This window comes from Leptinotarsa decemlineata, unplaced genomic scaffold (assembly GCF_025532065.1).
Source record: "Leptinotarsa decemlineata unplaced genomic scaffold, Ldec_3_MD MMD2_tig00026307_RagTag_RagTag, whole genome shotgun sequence".
Lineage (NCBI taxonomy): Eukaryota > Metazoa > Arthropoda > Insecta > Coleoptera > Chrysomelidae > Leptinotarsa > Leptinotarsa decemlineata.
This window is the reverse complement of record NW_027412681.1, coordinates 3,743,877-3,766,477: the sequence shown is the minus strand read 5'-3', so window position 1 is coordinate 3,766,477 and position 22,601 is coordinate 3,743,877. Positions and strand designations below refer to the sequence as shown.

At 37.1% G+C, this 22,601-nt stretch overlaps 1 protein-coding gene across 2 annotated transcripts in view; it reads right to left on the bottom strand.

Annotated features, from left to right (window-relative positions):
• The window catches only part of Calx (sodium/calcium exchanger 3), a 176,433-nt gene extending 159,536 nt beyond the window's left edge, over positions 1–16,897 (bottom strand). The window contains exons 1-2 of one of the 2 annotated variants that reach the window (XM_074181383.1): positions 15,509–16,897; positions 12,307–12,639 (exon numbers count right to left, since the gene is read on the bottom strand). In XM_074181383.1, coding sequence (XP_074037484.1) covers positions 12,307–12,639; positions 15,509–16,737 — 1,562 coding nt within the window. In that variant the 5' untranslated portion in view covers positions 16,738–16,897. The remainder of the gene's footprint in view (positions 1–12,306; positions 12,640–15,508) is intronic. The other variant, XM_074181382.1, reaches the window with a different exon arrangement.
• Between the last annotated feature and the right edge of the window lie 5,704 nt (positions 16,898–22,601).

The window sequence follows — 22,601 nt, the reverse complement described above, 5'->3', positions numbered from 1 at the left end:
AGTGGGAGACTTCCTTTAAGTGTATGCTGATTTGTGAAGATCCACGAAATCGATAGGAATATTTGGTGAAAAGAATACCAAATAGTGACCAGAAACACTGAATCTCTACCACTACTTTTGGCCGGAAACGAACAATTGAATGTAGATAATGCAATGTTCCTGAACAACCCGATGTTGGAATAGGTAAAGCCATTGTCAACTGCACTTCTCACAAAAGAATAGCTCGAAGAAAAAAAGAGCAATAGATATAGACATAGACATACTTTATTTGACTACGTTCATGTAATTTACATTCGTAGCAAGTCATATTACAAACATTGTATTTGAAAAAGAATTGCATTTGTATTTCCAGAAAGAAAAAAAGAAATCATGGATTTGTTTTATTCTTTACCTGAATGATGAAGACCAAGAGTAACATTACTTTTATAATTACAGTTTATTTTTCTGTCTTGATTTACGTCCAACCACCATGTTACAATCTTCCGTTCTAACCCCACTCTTTCCAGTGTTGCCAACACCGTCTAACCCTATCTATAAAATGTATAATGATGCAGGAGTCAGTCAGAAACACTGAATATACAGCATGAACAATCAAACTCAACAAAACATTAATAACTCAAATACGATTTGAGACATTGAAAAACTGAATATCTGAACATTCTCATGTGAATGAGGGGGTGTCTAAATATTCTGCAATAGTGTAGAAACTTGAGCTGAAGAGGAACTGTTTCACCCTTTGATTGAAACAATTGGGGGACAAAGATTTAACTTCCCAAGGCAATGTCATAATACCGTGTTTTTGGAATACTGGCCTACAGTGGTCTTTGTAACCTGCAAACGTAATAGTTCGAACCGCCTTTTTTTGGAGTTTGAAGACTTTTATTTTAATTGGTGGAACTGCCCCACAATATTGTACCATAAGCTATATGGGAGTGAAATAGGGCGTAATAGATATTTAATATGATATATGCTCAATATACAAAAGTGGACCCAAAACGGATCCCTGAGGAACACCGTGACTTATAGGCTCTAAGTTAGAAATGCTTCCATTTGAGCTAACACATTGCTTTCTATTTTGTAAATATGATTCAAGAAGTTTCTGATATCATAGCGCTGAAGCTTTCCGATGGGCGATTTATGTTTGACACAGTCGAAGGTCTTGCTAAGATCCCACAGGCTTATGAATATCCGGCTCAGTGGAATTTTTTTAAATTGATGGAATTCTGACAAATAAGTTTTGTTCGAAAAAGCAAATCAGTCAGATTCAGGACAATATATATACTGTGTTAGGAATCACACGTTAAAAGGTAAGACCTCGTTGATCCTTAGCTCGCAGAAGTTTCGATTTCTGAGAGTTGTCGTTCGTAGGGGTGCGACAGCTGGTAAACGGAAAAACAGATTTTAAACAGAATACCAATTGAACGTATAGTACTGGCTAGACTGAAGAAAGAAATTTCCAGAGCAGAGGAAAGTGTTGAGATATAACTTGAATGAAATTTGTTTGTTCTTACATTGACTGATGTGGAGGAGGCTTTTGATAATACATCCTTTAAAGAAATGATAGAGAAACTAGAAAGTTCACCCTGGTAGGAAGCTTTCTGATAGGAGAAATAGAGAAATTTGGAAAAAATTAACAGGATAAATGTATAGAGTACAAAAGTCTTTATCGACACAGTAGAATACATATTTATTGATATACGGAGCTACAAAAACACATGACATTGAAACGAATAAAACTTTTGAAACAACTTATACTTATATCATGTATAGGCCATCTCCATTACATATTGTATTATTGTAAAATATGGAAAATAATCATGAAATAATTCAAATTCGAATTGAAGAGGTTATATTTTTTAGAAGTGATTAATTTTTGGGAAAGGAAATTTTTGGCTTTCTACTACTCCATCTTGATACAAAAAAAAAGGTGAATGAATGTCACTACGATGTCATCGATGACATAAGCAGATCAAGCTTATTCCGTGACATTAAAAAATCGTAATTCATGAATGAAGTGTGTGTATTTTCTATAATGTTATCCAATTTGGTACTGAAGAGCCTTAGGGCAAGTGTCTTAAGGTGAAAAATCGGTGTATACCAGTGAGGATGGCAGTGTTCTATGTAAGTGCAATTTGTTAACATTCATTTAAAGTAGAACTCATGTGAATGATATCTGATTTTTATCCCACAACGAATGTTTGAAATACAAACTGAGTAGAGAAAAGTATCTTCTGTATGATTCAGTGTATTTTTTTCGAAAGAATATTTTCCTTCGTATAATTCAATGTTTATATGAAAGTAGCTGTTTCAGGAGGACTTTCTTTCAGTTTGTGTCTGAAAGTTACTTCTTTGCATGATCTACACATCCATGTATAGAGTTACTTCCTTCCTTTCTTTGGAAGACTCCCTCATCCTTTTTTTTGTATCAAGATGGAGTAGTAGAAAGCCAAAAACGTTCTTTCCCAATTCAAATTCATTCAAGCAAATACATGAATTGAAAGATGTTCCAACCTCAACTTCAATATTCTGAAACAAAAACACCATCTTTTGATATTTCAAGTTCATAGACACGGAAATTGATACGATCACAAGATATAGAAATATAAAACAATCTCCAAATACGCAAACTTTGCACAGATAGCAAACTGAGCATTTTACCGTAGTACAGTGACCGGATCAAAGTTGCAATGTCAGCATCAAAATCTTCATAAATATTGAGGGAGGTCAAGATCATGGAGACAGTATTGAGAAATTCATTCAGTATCTAATTGATCTTCAGAAAAGGTTTCAGCTATGCAGCACATCTCCTTTTCTTCGATCCTGCTGGGTGGCTGTATAATGTAAGTTTTTGGTGATTTATTGTATTTTTGATGAACATTTTAGTGTAAGTTTATTCCTGAAGTATTTTCCCCAACAATAAATATTTAATTAAGTTTTTAAATGAGTTCTTTCATTATTTGGATGAATGATGAATGGGTGAAACAGCGAATAAAATCCTCTCGTTCATAAGACAAGCGAGTACTGAGTTGCGACATTATTCCAATACGAATAATTCAGTTATCATCAGCTGAGGACGCGTATTGCGTGAATTCCCTCTCGGCCTTGCCGATTCAACAACGTTTAACATAGTATGTGTAACTCAATGAGCATATCCTCATCTTCCACTAAACTTTGATTAGTATGCATCATAAAAGTTCAAATTACCGAGGAATACATTGCTCTTGAGAAGGAAGGAAGCGACAAATTAGTGACGTGATGTATTTCTGAAGAACGAGTTGACAAACTGTAGCTATGAAAAGGGAAATTGATTTTCAGCACATCGAAAGCGATAATTAATCACTTTAATGGAGACGCTCTGAAAATTGTGACTCGTGACAGGAAGCAGAGACTGATGGAAGAGAATATCTCTTCTAGATTTTGGATGCTCTTCAGAAAAATACGTTCATTTGTTACTTTGAAAAGGTCGTAAGCAATGATAAATCAATGACCGAAGCGTTCATTTTTCATTTGAATTGTGGTACCTACATATCTTTACTGTATATCAGAGAAAACTTCAAAAAGACTGCCCTCTTGAAAGTGATCGTAAAGTAAATGAATATGTGACAAACATTTTGAAAGTATCATTCTTCAAAATCAACTCAAATATCAGTTATCAGAAGAAATGAGACTCAGATTAATTGAAACTCTTATTTACCCCCCATATCGAGTATTGTTGTTCGGTGTATTACAATTTTTTACCGCAATATAACAAGCAGAAGTTACAAGGTATTCAAAATGCGTGCATGCGATTCGTATGCTGTAAATGTGATGTACCGAGTCCAATATTTGATAAAAATTTGTTTGTTCAAGTTGCTTCAAAGTAAAACACCTAGTTATTCAAATAGTTTATCAAGCAGGCATTCTGACATACATATGGTGAATTTGAGAATTAACTCATTCAACATACCAAGGCACCGTACTTCTAAATTTCAAGGATATATTTCTTATCTAGCCCCTTCTTATCTGAATGAAATTTTACTACTATTAAATCATAATATTCATCAATTTAAGAAATAAATAAATATCACAGATGCTTACTGCTCAGTACTGATTAAAAAAATTTTAAATTCAATGTATGGTTGTGCAATAAAATAATGTTATGAATATTAAGAGTTATTAGCAACTATATGATCTATTATTTTTTCTCTTCTCTGTCATTGTTATGATAGTAAATAAATATTTTTATAATTATTTTCTTTCGCTCACAGTATCATTTTTGGGGGGGGTGGAAGATAACCTTTGACTAACCCATTTCCTTTTATGTATAAATATAGTTTTGATGCACAATTAACGATATTATTATTATTATTATTATTAGAAAAAGACATGCGGACTTTTACTCATTTATCAAATAGAGGATAAGCAGTGACATTGACAATGTTCGTATAACATTGAAATCATTAACGTTCGGAGTACCCCAAGTAACTTTGATATAATATATACTTCTGAACAGTATATTCAGCTTCGAAATTAGTGGCAAAATGGTTAGCTTCATCGATGATACAGTAGTTTACTGTAAAGTAGTAACTGGAATAAAATTGAAGACGATTCTCGTTAATATCAGGGTGGCTATAATTTGATAAATTAACGTTGAATTCGGAAGGAAAACTATACATAGAAGCTCAAAATAGCTCTCTTCAGTGAATTTGTTTTCCGGCTAATTTTCTTATGCTGTTCTAAGAAATGTAACCTCTATTTCAAGATCATTGTGAAATGCATCGGTTTTCTTCAAGAACATTAATGTCTGCGAACCGGATATAATGATGTCCGGATATAATGATGGTGCTGTAGATCACAGCTTTATATTCTATGATCGATCCTATGAACATTTTATACGTGTGTAATAGAGTTTTAACAGCACATTCCCCGAACTTGCCTATCAGAGACTTTGAATGATTTGCTTACGTAATTTATTGAGCGTACTTTCACGGGAAGAGTTCAAGTGACTTGGAGGAAAAGCCTAAGAAACATTCACAACCTACACTACATACACCCCTTCAACTCCCAATACAAAACCATCAGTAATAAAATCAAAACAGCCATTACACCCGTTTCTTCTTGTTTGCAGGAGCTCCGGCAGAAGTATGCCAAGAGAATCATCAACAGCACCAACCACTCTGCGATAGAGATACTGGCCGACCCTTGGAGATCGAAGCCATGCCAAATAGAAAACTCCTGTTCTCCTCAGCACGACTACTCGGAACAGCGGAGAAACTACCGGAGCGATTCCTGATGTCCTGGAGGAATACCCTCTGGCTGTCAGATAGCGGGCGGCTTGAGCCCCTGTCAATACACCAACACAACACCAACCTACATGCCAAGACCAATACGACACACGAAAACAAAATAACAACACAAGAAATCACATGATCCAATTCAAGGACAACCACCCGGACACCTAATTCACATTCGCAGAACCCAGACGATCCAGCCTAAAGACGACCACTGCCATGAAAACGGACACCAACTAACTTAGAACTAAGACATATGAACTAACCCACATACTAACCTAGAAGTAAGTAACCATGTATAAGAATGAGTTTTTGGGAAATAAAGTTTTTGGCTTTCTACTACTCCATCTTGATACAAAAAGGAATTAGGGAATCTTACAAAGAAAGGAAGGAAGTAATCAATTTGAAAATAAGTAACTCTATACACGGATGTGTAGATCATGCAAAGAAGTAACTTTCAGACACAAACTGAAAGAAAGTCCTCCCGACACAGCTACTTTCATATAAACATTGAATTACACGATGGAAAAAAATTCTTTCGAAACAAATACTTCTATATGAACACTGAATTATACAGAAGATACTTTTGGTATGTTCTGAATGGTAACAAATCGCACTTACATGAAACATTGTCATCCTCACTGGTATACATCGATGTTTCGCCTTAAGACACTTGCCCCAATGATCTTCAGTACCAAATTGGATAACATTATAGAAAATACACACAATTCATTAATGAATTTACGATTTTTTAATGTCACGGAATAAGCTTGATCTGCTGGTGTCATCGATGACATCGTGATGACATTCAATCACCTATTTGATTTAATCCCAGCCAAGAGGAATTTTATTGCAATTGAAGGGATTATATTTTCAGGAGTGATTAATTTTTGGGAAAGACATAAGCAAATCAAGTTTATTCTGTGACATTAAAAAATCGTAATTCATGAATAAATTATGTGTTATTTCTATAATGTTATCCAATTTGGTACTGAAGAGCCTTGGGGCATCGAAACATCGATGTATACCAGTGAGGATGACAGTGTTCCATGTAAGAGCAATTTGTTACCATTCATTTAAAGTAGAACTCATGTGATTGATATCTGGTTTTTATTCCACAACGAATGTTTGAAATACAAACTGAGTAGAGAAAAGTATCTTCTGTATGATTCAGTGTTCATATAGAAGTATTTGTTTCGAAATAATTTTTTTCTTTCGTGTAATTCAATGTTTATATGAAAGTAGCTGTTTCAGGAGGACTTTCTTTCAGTTTGTGTCTGAAAGTTACTTCTTTGCATGATCTACACATCCATGTGTAGAGTTACTTATTTTCAAATTAATTACTTTTTTCCTTTCTTTGGAAGATTCCCTCATCCTTTTTTTGTATCAAGATGGAGTAGTAGAAAGCCAAAAACTTTCTTTCCCAAAAATTAACCACTCCTAAAAATATAACCCCTTCAATTCAAGAATTAGTTGTAGTAACTATCCCGCCCTGAAGAGGAGAAAATCCTATAACAGGGGCTCACACCTAACCATAAGTATAAAAACAAAAAGAACTAATAAACTTATTTGAATTGAAATTTGAATAGAATTTCATCTATGAGTTCACAAGAGTCTTCCGGGGGAATACTTGGAAATTAATTTGTGACATCGAACGGAACCAATTTGAAATAAGGTGGGAGGTGAATATTAGAGATTTTTGATACTGAATGAAAATGAGAACTGGGAGTAGTTTTCAATGGTTCTCATCAGTAATTTGATACCCTGCAAAACTTGACGTCAGTACGTCAATAGATGTGAGTTTTGTTTTTCTTTTCGATGTCATTCGAGATATATGTTATTTATATTTCTCCAAGTTATAGTTCAATGTCATTCACCTCAATAATTTCAATATGTCATTCGAGAGATATGTTATTTATGTTTCTCCAAGTTATAGTTCAATGTCATTTACCTCAATAATTTCAATATGCAATATCTGGAAATATTTTCCTTCCTACTTTGAGAAATAATTAGGCAACGGGAATCGACTTTTGGGGTGTGTTTGTGTGTGTAGCGAAATTGCGTAAGACAACGACAGTCCTGATGTTCATTCGAAAGGGATCGGGAAAAGCGGAAAAGTTTGTTAACTTAATTAGAAAGGGCGCGGTTACACACGCATTTTCTCAGAACTTATAATGGTGCTGGAGAAACAACGCTGTTTCGCAATTTTGAGCCTCGGGAAATCGTGTTTCTCTTCTTGTTTAGGTTTTCGTTGAAACGTAATGATATGCCTAAATGTGACCCAATTCTAACGAATCTCGAATTTTGTGGGGTGAGGATGGAATGAAAAATAATTGAATTCATAGTTACTTAAAATTATTATGAAACTTATCAGGTAGATAATCCACAAAACATCGCTTTCAATATTGATAATAACATTTATAGATTATATGTATACATGATTTTCGTTAGAAAGCGTTTCGATTCCGGATAGATTATCATCTTCATTCTCTGAAACATCATCACCATATTCCTGTTCCGATGCAGTTTTCCTCATTATTTAAATTATTAATCAGATCATCCACTATGATGTCTGTCATGGGTTCGTTTGATATGAAATCGTCCTCAAATTTATTCGTTCCTTCACAACTCACACCTATTCACATTCGACCAAATAAACCCAGCTTCTTAACGAAGCCGATTAGTTTGTATGGAGAGTGGTCTTTCAGGTCAGATGGTTAGAGTACGGATCTGCCGAACTCTAAGAACCTGATTTGCTTCCCAGCGGGGCAGGAACAAAGTGTATGCTCTGCTGTTTCATCATTTTCCAAACAGAGGCGACATACACTGTCTTCCAACAGACCGAGTCACTGCATATAATGATTCAATCGACAGTGACCTGTAAGAAGGCCTATTGGACATCGTAATTCATCCCTAATGCAGTCTAACAACTATTTGGTATCAAGCTTCGAAGGGCGATTAAATGCCTTGGAGTGAGCCAATCCTGGAAGATTCTGCCAGAAGTCCATAAATTTTCTTACCATCCAGGTGTTCGATATTTGTTTGGCAAAGCCTAAAGCGGTGCCAATGACAGGTTCTCGTCCGATGAACCTACTTGCAGCACCCTTCTTTGCACATAATCCAATAGCGTAAATTTCCGCTTGAAATACAGTCGCATTAGTTCCTAGGCAGGTTCATATATTTGTCCTGGGTGTGCGACTAAAAACACCTGCACCAGAACCCTTAGGTGTTTTTGATCCGTCTGTGAACCAACAACTATCTGCTGTCCATATTTCCTTCTCTCGGAGGATCCAGTCCTCTCTACTCGGGACGTCGCAATATTACATGACATCGTTGAAACTGAAAATAACATTTTTAATCGCCACGTAATCTTCTGGTCAAGCCCAAACCAACTCAGTTGGATTCAAAGTTTTTGAAAGAGTTATTAAAGTTCAGTTGAAAGAACACATTGACAATTTCTCTATACTTCCAATAACTCAATCCGGATTTCGTAAAGGACATAGTTATACAACTGCTTTGTTGCATATAGTGGACCATATTATTAGAACACGTGACGAAAAAAATAATACAGTATTGGTACTTCTTGATTTCAGTAGAGCGTTCGATACTATTAATTTCGATTTAATGTTATTAATTCTTGGCTATATAGGACTCTCTAAAAATGCTATATCACTAATCAGATTGTATCTCACCAACCGTCAACAAAAGGTTACCATAGAAGGAAACAGCTCACAATATTTGAAGTTGATATGTGGAGTGCCACAGGGCTCTATTTTGGGACACCTTTTGTTTGCTGTCTACACATCTCAAATTGCAAAATGTTTAAAATTTTGTAATATACATTTGTATGCAGACGATACCCAGTTGTATTATAGCTTCTCACCTGAAATGATAGATAATGCGTGTACTCAAATCAATAGTGACTTAAAATTATTTGTGGAAAATGCTTCTGATCACTGCTCAGATATAAATTGTAGTGAATCCAATGTTATTGTTTTCGGACCAAAGGGCCCTAGAAATGATATTTGCAAATCTGTGAAAGTAGTAGTAAATGATCATGTACTTGGGGTTGTCCCAGAAGCCAAAAGCCTGGGCATCATTTTAGATAAGGACTTGATATTCGAAAGCCAGGTTAATCAATTTATTCGGCGTGCATATTATTCACTCAATATTATATATGGACACCGAAATTTCCAACCCATGAAGGTGAAGGCGAATTTGTGCGAATCATTAGTTTTATCTATATTCAATTATGACGATGTTTTGTATGGTACATGTTTAACCAACCAATTCAAGAAAAAGATACAAAAAGTTCAGAATTCTTGCCTACGGTTAATTTTTGGTATAAGAAGAAGAGAAAGAATATCACATAAACTGAAGGATACCGGCTGGTTAAATATGAACGACAGGAGAGTGTTAAATGCTGCAACTTTGTTTCACAAAATAATAAATAGTAAAGTGCCGTCTTATTTACACCAGAAAATCACTTTTAGAACTGATGTGCATAATATTAGTGTAAGGTATAAAGGCCGACTAACTCCGCCATCCTTTCGCACAGAGTTCTTTAGAAGGAGTTTCAGCTACCAGATCTGTGCAATTTATAATGACATTCCCGAGCCCATGAAACGGCCAAACCAAGAAAAAACTAATCCAAAGGTACAGTCAGCACAAAAAGGCATACATAAATCCAATAGTATATAAATCAAACCTCGCAACACTCGCCATACAAAACAACAAGGGAAACCGCATGGACATTTGGGAAAACTTGAACATCCATAAATTTAACAGTCATAAATCTCTTATCGAAGAACAAGTACAAATCAAAACACAACAAGATCTCACATTCAATATATTAAACAAAACCATACACATTCCAAGAGAAGATCTAACACAAAGAAGAGTACCTGATGCAGTACAAATACAGGCAAATTTATCTAAAGTACCTGAAATACCTGAGTTGAGACGCTCTGACCGTATAAAGAGGCAGACGACAAGATGACAAGTTCAGTTTGAGGAGTGCCTAGAAGATGACAGTACTACCAACTGTCGAAAGCGCTCGCAGATAATTAATAGAAGATATAAAGCTTCAAATCCTTTTTGTAAAATTTAATATTGAAATACTGAAAATAAAGGACAATTAGTTTCATCATTCAAAATAAGTAGGTCGGATGATCCTGATTCCGGCTCTGCGGTCTCATGTCTTGGGATAATAGATTTAATGAAATTATTTTCTGGTGATAGTTAGTTGGAAAATCACAGTTACAAATTCGCGGGAAAAATCAAAACTCCGTTCCATGTGACTCATTCCATATTGAATAAGTCATAAATAGTTCGAAGCCAACCCTCATCGCTGCTCGTGACGTGAATATAGACAGATGATTCTTATCCCCCCATTACTTTTTACGATTTTTTTCGGGAAAATTCGCCAGCATGAATTCCACACATCTTTTCATCCCGCTATGTCATAATCTATTCAGGTCGCATCAAATTCTCATAAAAGCTCGCTTCGTGTGTCAATATTGAAATTCCGGTGAAGCGAAGGAAAATACGAAAATGGATATGAACGATATGGACAAATAATAATTCACAAATTGTTTAACCCTTTTCCGCAACATAGAAATGATGAAATTATCTAATGGGGGGGTCAACATCAATGTTTATTTTTCCGTTTTTCAATTTATAGAAATAACAAGGGGATAACAATGAAAATATTATAAATGAAATGAGAAAATGAAAAGAGGTAGAGAATGCTTCCCTGGAAAGATATAATTTGAACCTTTGTCGTGAAATTAATATAATGGAAACACATTTCCACATATATACTAGAACTTGAACACTATGGCTCCAATCTGGCAAAGAGCTCGATCAAGTATTTATAACAATAGATATTTAGCACCTTAAAAAAACGTGTTTTTTTAATTTTCAAACTATTATTTGTTACCCACTTTTTAGTTTGGCTTGTTATTTCAAGCCCATTTGTCTCACTTGCTCTCACACAGAGTCTGTGTGAGAAAATTATTGAATTCTGTCGATCCTAATCATGATAATGGAATAAACTTACGGAATCATTGTATTGCCATCGATTCTTGATAAGTGTACAAGGTGTTTAAAATACATCTGTCCGTTTGAAGGTAGTCAAAATCAAATCCAAAGGAGTCGGTTACAAACAAAAATATAAGTGGAGCTAATAAAAGCGTGTTGAAATAGCTTCATATCCACGAGATATTCACTTTGAAAGAAGCTTTGGTTACCATGCCGCTAAAATGTTTATTGCTTCCTCTCTTAGTCTTAGGAAAGCTCTCAGTATCACGACTTTCTGCAAATAAGTCGAAGCTCTAATATTCACAAATAAGAAGGTGATATAATGATACCAATTTTGAAATCCAAATCAGCCCAATTTTCAACACGCTTTTATTAACTTCATTTGTTTATTTGTTTGTTTGTAACTCTCAAGCTCGGGATCTGTATTTGACAAAATTAGTGACATTATTTGATCTATTCGCTGGAAGATGGCGCTGTACATAGCCTCTTTCATATATCGATATTTTTGCTTGATCTATTCGCGGGCAGATGGCGAAGTACGTAACCTCCTGGATATAATTCGAACTCACTTTACATGTATTTCTTCATTTGAAACAAGTATTTTTTTCATTACCACGCGCCTGCCTTATTTGTAATCCTCCTTTTCGCGACTACTGCCTTGGGCTTGGTAGCTGTTTTTCAGGCCCCCTCTCCGGAATCGGAAAATATTAGTGGTCATTTTTCTAAACAATATACCTACGGCTGATTGATCCCACAGTTTAGATGAAATAAATATAGTTCAAAAAGACTAAAAAACACGCTTGTTGTTAGTGTTTCAGTTCAGTCTGTTTGAAACTGATTGGCTAGGTTGTAGAAGAGCTTCATCTGAATGCCGCTAGCCATTCGATAATTGTATCCTCAAAGCAAATGAGGGCCTAAGTTCCTTAAGTCCTTTCGTAATATTCCAAAATATACTTGAACTTCTTCAATTTGTAATTGAATAAATATTACTCACTCTGATTCGTTGTTTTCGAACACCAAACTTCCCTCGGCCTTTTCGTACTCCTTGTCCTGCTTGGCGGTGCCGTCCTCGGTCCAGTATGGAACGACGACCCTCCCTCTCGCCCCCGAACACCTCACCACCCGCAGATCGTAGTGACCGACGCTTTCTACAAGCTCGTGGTTTTGCGACTCGAACTTGAAAAGACCGCCGTGGTCGTCGTCCAGGATGATCACGGTGGCGAGGGTGGGCGAGCCCAGGCTGCTGGGGGGCTGAGCGGAGCACAAACGGACGTAGAAGTGTTCATCGGGCTCGAAGACATCGTCGTCGATGACTTCCAGGAATATCCTGCGGAAAGAGAGGCGAAATTAGGGAACGTACATGAGGCAAACAGGACAATAATTGATGATGAAAATGTATTAACACATCATCTTTACTAGGCCTCCTTAGTCTTTTTTTAACTCCCCAGCAAAGGTGGCTCATTGGAAGATTTTCTAAATATTTCATTAGTCACTGTTTGAAATGAACACTTGCATTTTCGACCTTTTGTTTTTCTTTCCTTTTCTTTCTGACTCATCCATTTTCTCCCAAGCTCATCCTCATGAGCTTATTGCATTTACTGATACTTTCTTCACATTCCAACATGTTTTTTTCCTGTAGGTACTAATTTTTTGAAGATGGATATTAGTTATATTTTACTGAACTAAGATTTACATGTTCATAAATTGAGAGAGAGATACTTTCTTCACATTCCAACATGTTTTTTTCCTGTAGGTACTAATTTTTTCAAGATGGATATTAGTCATATTTTACTGAACTAAGATTTACATGTTCATAAATTGAGAGAGAGAGAGAAATATATACGTTTAATGTCATAAGAAATACATCTTGTCGACAAACATTTTTCTGCAAAAAAAATAATTATAAATATTAATAAATCGTTAAGTAAATATATAAATCTACTAATATACACAAATGAGCACATACACAAACATTATCTTTGTTAAAATGTAATCTTGTACTATAAAATATAATAAATATAAATAATAATAAATATTAATATGAATATAAATATTGATAAATCGTTGAGTAAATATATAAATGTACTAATATACACAAATGAGCACATACACAAACAGTATCTTTGTTAAAGTGTAATCTTGTACTATAAAATATAATAAATATAAATAATAATAAATATTAATATGAATATAAATATTGATAAATTGTTAAGAAAATATATAAATGTACTAATATACACAAATGAGCACATACACAAACAGTATCTTTGTTGAAATGTAATCTTGTACTTGGGTGAAACTATGATTGAGTAATTCTTGTATAAATGTATAAATAAAAAATACAAATAGTATGTATGTATATATACATACATACATGCATACATACATACATGCATACATACATACATACATACATAAATACATACATACATACATACATACATACATACATACATACATACATACATACATACATACATACATACATACACACATACATACATACATACATACATATACAAACATATATACACACATACATACACATGTATGTGTGTATACATGTGTATACACACATACATGTTATCCTCAAAAAATTCATTTAATGTATAGTAAGCCTTTTTGACCAGAATTGCCTTCAAGTTTCTCCTAAAAGATAGTAGCGTGACGCATTCTGTTGAACTTTTAGGTAACTTGTTATACAGTTTCACTCCATTATATATAATTGAGTTCTTGATTTGACTACTTATTGGGATAGGAACCTCTAATTGGCTAGCTTGTTTAGTATTATTGTAGTGAAGCGGAGAATTAAAGATACCTTTGTTTTTGTGTAAAAGGCATGCTGATCCAAGAATAAACAATGAAGGCACAGTTAAAATTCCGTCCATTAAAAACAATGGCTTGCAATGGCTATATGCTCCTCAAATTTTAGACACTCATCGATATTAATTCCCAAGAATTTTGTAGAGATTCCACTATTGTACTTTCCATATGAATCTGGTAGATTGCACTTGAAAGTAATTATACTAGTTTTTTTAGTGTTGAATGACAGCAGATTTGCATCGCACCATTGTTTAATTTCGCTGAGGTCATTATAGATGCTTCCATATAAATTCTGTTGATTTATATTATGCCACAAAAGTGTGGTATCATCTGCAAAAATGGTGAAACTACCAGAAATACGTACAGTAGCCAGGTCATTTACATATAGTGAAAAAAATATGGGTCCTAAGATCGATCCTTGGGGCACTTCCGCTTTCACGTTCTTTGTACTTGAGCATCTATTGGTTTTAACAAACTGTCTACGTCCTGTAAGGTAGGATTCAAACCATTTTAGGCAGTTTCCAGCAATTCCATAATGATGTAGCTTCCGCCGCAGTATTCTGTGGTTAACACAATCAAATGCTTTTGATAAGTCACAGCCGCAGTCGCCTCACCATCATTCAAGTTGCTGTATGCTTTATGAAAAAAATTAAATATTGTGTCATTAATGCTTTTGTTTTCCTGAAACCCAAATTGATGAGGAGTGGTCATTAAGTCTTATTTTAACTAATTTCTCTATCAACTTTGCAAGAATTGTTTGTACGAGACTAGTCAGAAAAGTTTTTGACCTCAATATGAAGATAGCAACACTTGTGAATGAAAGCTAGTGATTTTCATTGTTCATTTGTTGACAGTTACTCACCAAAAATTCAGCCAATTTGGACGAGCAGTTGTTTTGTAATAGTTGTTTGAGTGAGTTGATGTTAGTGTCTTTATGGAAATGGACAAATTCGAGTATCGAACTATCATCAAATATTTATTTTTGAAAGGCAAGACGCCTACGCAAAATCAAAGATGAGTTGGATTCTGTGTGTGGGGACTTTGCACCATCATTCAGCACAGTGAAATTTTAGACAGATGAATTTAAACATGGTAATGACAGTTCAGGAGACGATGAACGTTCAAAACGTCCAAAACTTGCAACTTGCAACAATATCGCCAAAGTTCATCAAATGGTGCTAGATGACCGCCGAATTACAGTAAGACAGATAGCAGAGATTATGAACATGTCAAAAGAACCTGTATGTCACATATTAAATCAACATTTAGGCATGAGAAAGCTGTTCGCGCATTGGGTGCCGCGGTTGCTAAGCGACTAAGCGACTATTTTGCATAATTATTACGAGTGGTCGTAAAAAAAGTACACTACAAACCTCTTCTCTTTGTCTCCAGGTCCAAACTCGAGCTTTCCCTTAGCCTTGACGTAATCACTCCCAGCTTGCGCCGTACCATCTTCGGTAGTATACTCCACCGTCAAGGGAGAATCGATATCACCACTCCTCACAATCCTCACCTCGAACCTTCCGCAACTCTCCAACACAGTATACTTCGACGGCTCGAAGTAAACTCGACTCGCCGATTGGTTGAACTCCGCAGCTCCCGATTCTCTTTGCAGTTCCGCCTTTACCTCGCTCAGATCGCTCTGAGCCCTCTCGGAAATCCTCCTCAGTAGATCCCCGCTGCCCATCAGCTTTCTGGTGGCTTGGATGCGGTAGAAAGCACGAGATTTTGGCCCCTTGTTGAGAAGCATCTCGTGGGCCATCTTCTCCAGCAGGCCCAGGTCGGCGTGTGGGTTCTGCTGACGCAGCTCCTTCAACGTGGTGATGTAATCCTGCTTGATGTCCTCGTGGACATCGTCCAGAGCCAGCAGCTCGGTGTTTCCGAGTTCCAGGTTATCCCCTTCGGCTTGCACAATGACCCCCCGACGGTTCATGCGGTAGTCCTTCTGAATGTACCTATGGATCTTCCTGTCGGCAGCGTAGGCCGTCAGGACAGTTAATGGAAAGAAGGAGAAGGTCAATAGGCCCTCCCATATCTCAACAATACCCGGGGAGAAGAAACAGAGGATCAGATACAGCCAGACGTAAGCGAACACCGACCACGTGGCTGTCACGAAAAATACCCCCAAGTGCTTTATCTTCCGCACTTCTCCATCGGGTATGACGGACACGCAGAGCGCCATGATCACCAGGAGGTTGTAAGCTGCAGAGCCAACGATGGTTCCCGGCCCCAAGTCACCCGCGTTGAAGTTCTTGGCGTAGATCTCTATGACACTGAGAAGGATCTCAGGAGCGCTGGACCCCAGCGCCATGAGGGTAAGGTTAGCCACAGTCTCGTTCCACATCCTTACCACGACGATCTGGGTGTCGCCGTTCGGTTTCCTGACGGAAACCTCCCGCTCCTGGGAGGTGATGACTTCGATGGCTGCCATAAAGCGGTCGGAGATTATGGAAACACCGATGAATAGGTAGATCAGGACGAAGAAGTAGACCAGGCCGCGGCCGACGCGTTCCACCATGGGGACGTCATCCAGCGGCTGCCAGCAAGGCATCAGCAAGCCGTCTACGCACCGGATGGTGTCGTTGGGGGTTCCCGCCCCCATTTTCACCGGATCGTCGCGACGCGCGTCAATGGAAGCCGCATGCCAAGCGTCCACGTCGGCAGTCAGAGCAAAACTGAATCGGCGAGGCAAACCCCCTTTCGCAGAAGCGGCGCAAGTGCTGAAGATGTTTTAGGTCGCGTTTTGATTGAGATGTTCGGGTGGCGCGACTGGGGTGGTTTCGCAGGCTAGTTGCGGCGGTCGAGGCTTTGTTTATCGAAACTTGATGTTTTCGTGTTGAATTAAAGCACATTTGCTTGGTTTTGATGGAATTAAACCGAGTGGGTAATGACTACGACCATAAAGTAATCAATAAATTGATAATTAGTTGAATAAACAATATTATCTATAACAAAAAAATGTTGTTTTCTAATAAATATCAGTTCAAAATCATGGTGTTCTATTTGTATTCTTTGAAAAGCATTTTTCATGGACGATAAAAGATAAAAGTGTATTACAGAACAAACTAAAAAAATCACCCCATAAAGTTACTTCTTAATATAAACATTTGAAGGCTCTAGTTATTCAGTAACTTGTCGTATTTATGAATTTTGTCTAAAAATGAACTGAACTATTGGAAAAATAAAATCGTCAAACTTTGCTTTCTCAAAAGGGCTGACGTTTCGGACGAACTGTCTTTCTGTTCTCAAAACCCACTGAATTATTAATGAAAAACCCCTCGATTGGAAAAATATATGAAGATATTTTTCAACAGACATTTGAGGAATGTAATACCCAGATGTTATATTCGATTAATACATATACAGGGTGTCCCTGGACTTCCTCTTTTCCTCTCGGGAATGTATAGATGGGGTCAAAATATCACCAGTACTTCATATAACTTTTTTTCCTGAAAGTCTTCGTAACCAAGTTACGGGCCCTCGAAGTTACAAAATGAGAAATGTTTTTCTTTGATAACTTTTCAAGTGAATATTCAAAATCATCCAAATTTTGGTAATTGACTAAACAAATGAATTCCGTCGATGAGCTTTCATGCAGGAGTCAGTTGTTTTGCTACAAAGTCAGGAACGGACTACCCCCGATGGTCCACACCCCAAAACTTTGAAATGACAGATATTTTTCAATATTTTTCAACAAATTAAGGTTACTTGGACAATTTTATGAATAAAAGTACTCGTGTGGAAAGTCGATCGGAGCAACGAGTCTTGATAAAAATGTAGTTCTACTCGACGACATCAAACCCGCTCGTCCACCATTATTTGAAATGAATAATTATCAAAGCAAAAATAATAATGATAACGTTAATTCAACAACATTTATAACAGGAATAATACAGAGTATGCTAAAATGAAGTCGTAAACAAAAAGTACAGTACCTATATGGAAGTTTAAGTCACAATTGTGATAGCAGATATTCTTTCAAAAGAAATATCAAGTTCTGTAGATTCGTGGTGTTTTTAAACTAACAAGCTACTCTACTATGAAATATCGAATTCATTCCATATTTTGTATGTACATAATACGTGTGGAATAATCACGTTTCGTGTTGATCAGTTATCTGAATCTCATGAAACTCAACATTCGAATGTTTCAAATTCTTCTTCACAGCTAAACTGTTGAGGAGTTTCACTGATAATTATAATTTTATGGGAGAAATTCTTTAACACGAATCTAAATTTAGCTGAAAAAACGCACATCGGAAAAAATATTTACTATACTAATAAAAAGCAAACGAATGAACTACAAAAACGGCTGCACATGATCAGGTGAAAAATATCCAGGGAATAATTATGTTCCATTTCTGTCACAGATGTTGACAAAAAAACCTTTTAGAAAGTTTTGATAAAAAATGAGAAACTGGAATGCGATTTTGTTTTGTTGAGTGGTGCGTTGTCATATGACTATCATTGTATTGTCAATATTCTATAGGATATTTTAAATTTTTTCGATATGGCCGAACAGTTTACATTCAATGAATATGCAGATATGCATGTATTTTATGGACGAGCATTTTGTAATGCTGCAGAAGCTCGTCGTCTGTATTCCGAGCATTTTCCCAATCGAACGGTACCGTCAAGAGAAACATTCGAGCGTGTCGATCGCAGCTTGAGGGAGACAGGTATGTAATAATTGATAATTAATTTGAGCACGTTGTTTTATTTCGATATTATTGTAGGTACAGTTTTGCCAAAACGAGGTGGTGAGGGCGCTCCTAGGACTGTACGTACCGTTGTATTGGAGGAAAATATTTTGGAAGCCGTCGCTGATGATCCTTCAATGATCATCAGAAATCTATCAGAACAGTTCCATACATCCAAGTCCACTACTCATAGAATAATTAGGGAACAACTGCTCCACCCATTTCACATCCAGAAGGTACATGCCATGACACCTCAAGATTTTCCAGCACGACTGGAATATGTCAATTGGTTCATGGATAGGCAAAGAGAGGATATGACTTTTATTAATCGAGTTTTATTCACTGATGAAGCAGGTTTCAGTAGAGATGGAGTTATCAACTCTCATAATCTCCATATATGGGCCGAAGAAAATCCCCATGGGATATTGCAAACCAAACACCAACGGAAATTCAACGTGAATGTTTGGTATAGGACCATTCGTTCTACAGGACCGATTGAATGGAGAACGTTATTTGGAGTTCATTCAGAACGATTTGAATGGACTTTTGGAACATGTTCCATTGCAAACCCGAAGCGATATGTGGTTTATGCATGATGGCGCTCCTCCTCATTTTGGTTTGATTGTGCGTGACCATCTGAACCATATTTTCCACAATAGATGGATTGGTAGAGGTGGGCCATATTCATGGCCATCGCGGTCTCCGGATTTAAATCCATTGGATTTCTTTCTGTGGGGGCATCTAAAAAGCCTTGTTTACGCTACACCTATTCACACAAGAGATGCATTGTTGAATAGAATAACATTACATTGTGAAGCCATACGAAACGACCCTGGAATGCTATTTCAAGTACAGAGAGGGTGTCTTCGCAGACTAAGAAAATGTATAGAGAGAGAAGGTGGTCATATCGAGCAGTTTCTGTAGCGGATTTTGCATTTCTGTTTGCTCTTGAGGCAATTTTTTTTCATTTTTTTTTTCATTTAAAGAACCCTGAAATAAAAATCAAAGACATAACAACAGAGAGCTCCCAAACCCTTGGAAGTTCTGCAATGATCTGACATATTTCCCGACTGATCGAAAATTTCCTACAAGCCGAAAACTGTAGTCTACATCCTTGAAATGGAAAGCTTCTTCGCGGATAGATGAGATTGGGAGCTACCACACAACAAATCTCCCTTCATCGTCCCATTATTAACTGATATACTCCGTAACTACAACGATCATTCCAGATTGTTCCTGAACATTCCACAAGTTCCAGAATATTTCGAGATGCTCTAGATTTTTGTGAAATGCTTTCCAATATTCTAGAAGGTTCTGACTGTTCCAGAACCTTCTAGAAGAGAAACTTCCAGCCCGTGGGTATGAGTTAACAAGCATACCCTCAAGCTGCTAGATTCCATCCAGAAAAGAGCCATCCGCCTGATTGGAGACGCAAACATCACTTGCTGACCTTGAAACTCTAGCTAGAACATCGAAGATAGGTTGAAGATTCGTCTCTCTTCTATAGATACTTTCACGGGAAGTATTTAAGTGATTTGGCACATTCGATTCCACCAAGAGCGGTGCATATCAGAAATACGCGACGGAATGTGGCTGCTCATTATTTTAAGGTTCAACTCAGTACAATTTGCACTTCACCGTTCAGGAAGTCTTTCATTTATAGAACTGCGTTTACGTGAAATAAACTTTCTGAGAACGTTTTTCCAGATGGATTTGATCTATGGCGATTCAAATCCAATGTGAATCACTACCGTCGCACAGGCACCGCTCTTAGGTCGCCTCAGTGATTTTCCTGTAGTGTTTGTGTTTTGTCCTTGAAAAAATTGAACGAGTGTATCTATATCTGTTTTGTAGAGTAGGGAGGGTGAGTGTAGCCACTTAGGCCACATGTGACCCATTGTACATCCTCCCGAGGAGTTGTCCTCCTAGGTTATCGTTCATCCTGTCCTTTCCAGGAAGGTATACAGGTCACTTGGAGACATATCCTTTATATCGGCAAGTGTAGGCCAAGACTCGCCGAACACACACTCTCTTATTGACGGTAACTCCAGGCACTCACATAGGACATGCCTGACAGTCTCATCTTCCTGTTCACACATCCTGCATAGAGGTGTGTTCACTAGCCCCATATTTTAGAGGTGTTTCCTTACTTGAGAGTGGCCAGGCAGAAATCCTAATGTAAAGCGTAGATTTTTCCTGGTCATCGCCAGATATTTCTTCAGTGCTAGCTTTCCAGGGTCGCCCAGGGTGATTCTGGCAAGAATGCATCATTTGATTCCATCTCACCTCTTTAGGGATTGAGCATGGGTGAAACATTTGGCTGGTTCTGGAATTGTCGAAGTCATCCGGCCGTAGGTACCACTGGGTCCTAAAATTCTTAGCCGCTTCCTTGGCTAAACAGTCGGCAATGCGATTAACATTACTCCTGTCGTGCTGTTTAACCCACCTCAAGATAATTTTATTATCTACCGAGGCTTTGGCTATATCTTGGTGGCACTCTAGTACTAGCCCTGAGGTAACACGTTGTCTGTTCAAGGCTAATAGGGCTTGTCTGCTGTCAGTGTAGATTGTTATGTTTTTGCCAGAAATTCCTTTCCTGGTTATTTCGTTTGTGGTGATTGAGATACCAGCCAGTTCTGTTTGGACCACGCTGGTATTTTTCCCAGTCCACATCCTAAGCCTTCTTTGGTTTTTGAGCCATCTGTTTATATGCGTATTGCATTTATAGCATCTGACTCTGTGTTCTGTTTTATTTGTACTTTGTAGGGTTTATTGAACACAAACCTGGGTTCAATTACATCACTGGTTGCCTGCAACAGAGGTTGCGCAGTAAGAGCTTCTCGGCATAGGCGCAGCCTCAATTGACCCATTCTTTCTTCGAGGTTTACAGCAGCCGTGCGCAATTGTAACATGGCCATTAACTCAACCTTCTTAACGTACAGGTCCAGAGGGGTCAGACCCGTAATTAATTCCATTGCCGCGGTTGGTGTTGTTCTCATGGCTCCGGTCGCTGTATTTGATATAATTTTTGGATGGCCGTTGCTTGCAGAACTTTCGGCCCCCATGCAATGGCTCCATACGTTTAACATAGGTCTTATTATTGCAGTGTAGATCCAGGTGACCACACGGGGTGAAAGACCCCATGCGCATCCTACTGTCCTCCGACATTGCTCATAAGCCACATATGCTCTTTTTGCTGTACTCTGATAGAAACAGAGAAACAAATAGGTGTAAGGTACAAAGTTTTCTATAAAATAAAATAAGTGTGGAGGTTCGACGAGCATTTCCTTCCGTCAAAAGTGTGTCTATGCACATGGTCTAAATATTTTGAAGTAGAATAAAAACAGTTTTTTTTTATATTTTTTTATAATTTTTTTTAAAACAAAACATATTCATATTTCCAATATTGGCAGGAAGTGAATTATACAATTTAAAATCATAAGAGTTTTTTGTGATTTCATCAGTCTGAAACGTTGAGGTTTGATAAAATTGCTGTTACGTGTATCATGATTGTGTAAACTGGATTGCTTGGGGAACAAGGGGGTCCTTTTGTGAATATCTAATAGACTTGAGTAAACATACAAAGATAGCACCGACATAATTTCATAAGTGATGTATGATTCACAGCAAAAGTCCCTAAAACCGATTCCAGCAAAAAGTCTCTGTAAGTGGAGTTCCATGTTAGCTTCCTGTCGGAGATAATTATCGAAATAGACAAAACGAAGAAATACCTATGCAAATTTCATCCGAACTTTCATTTCATTTCC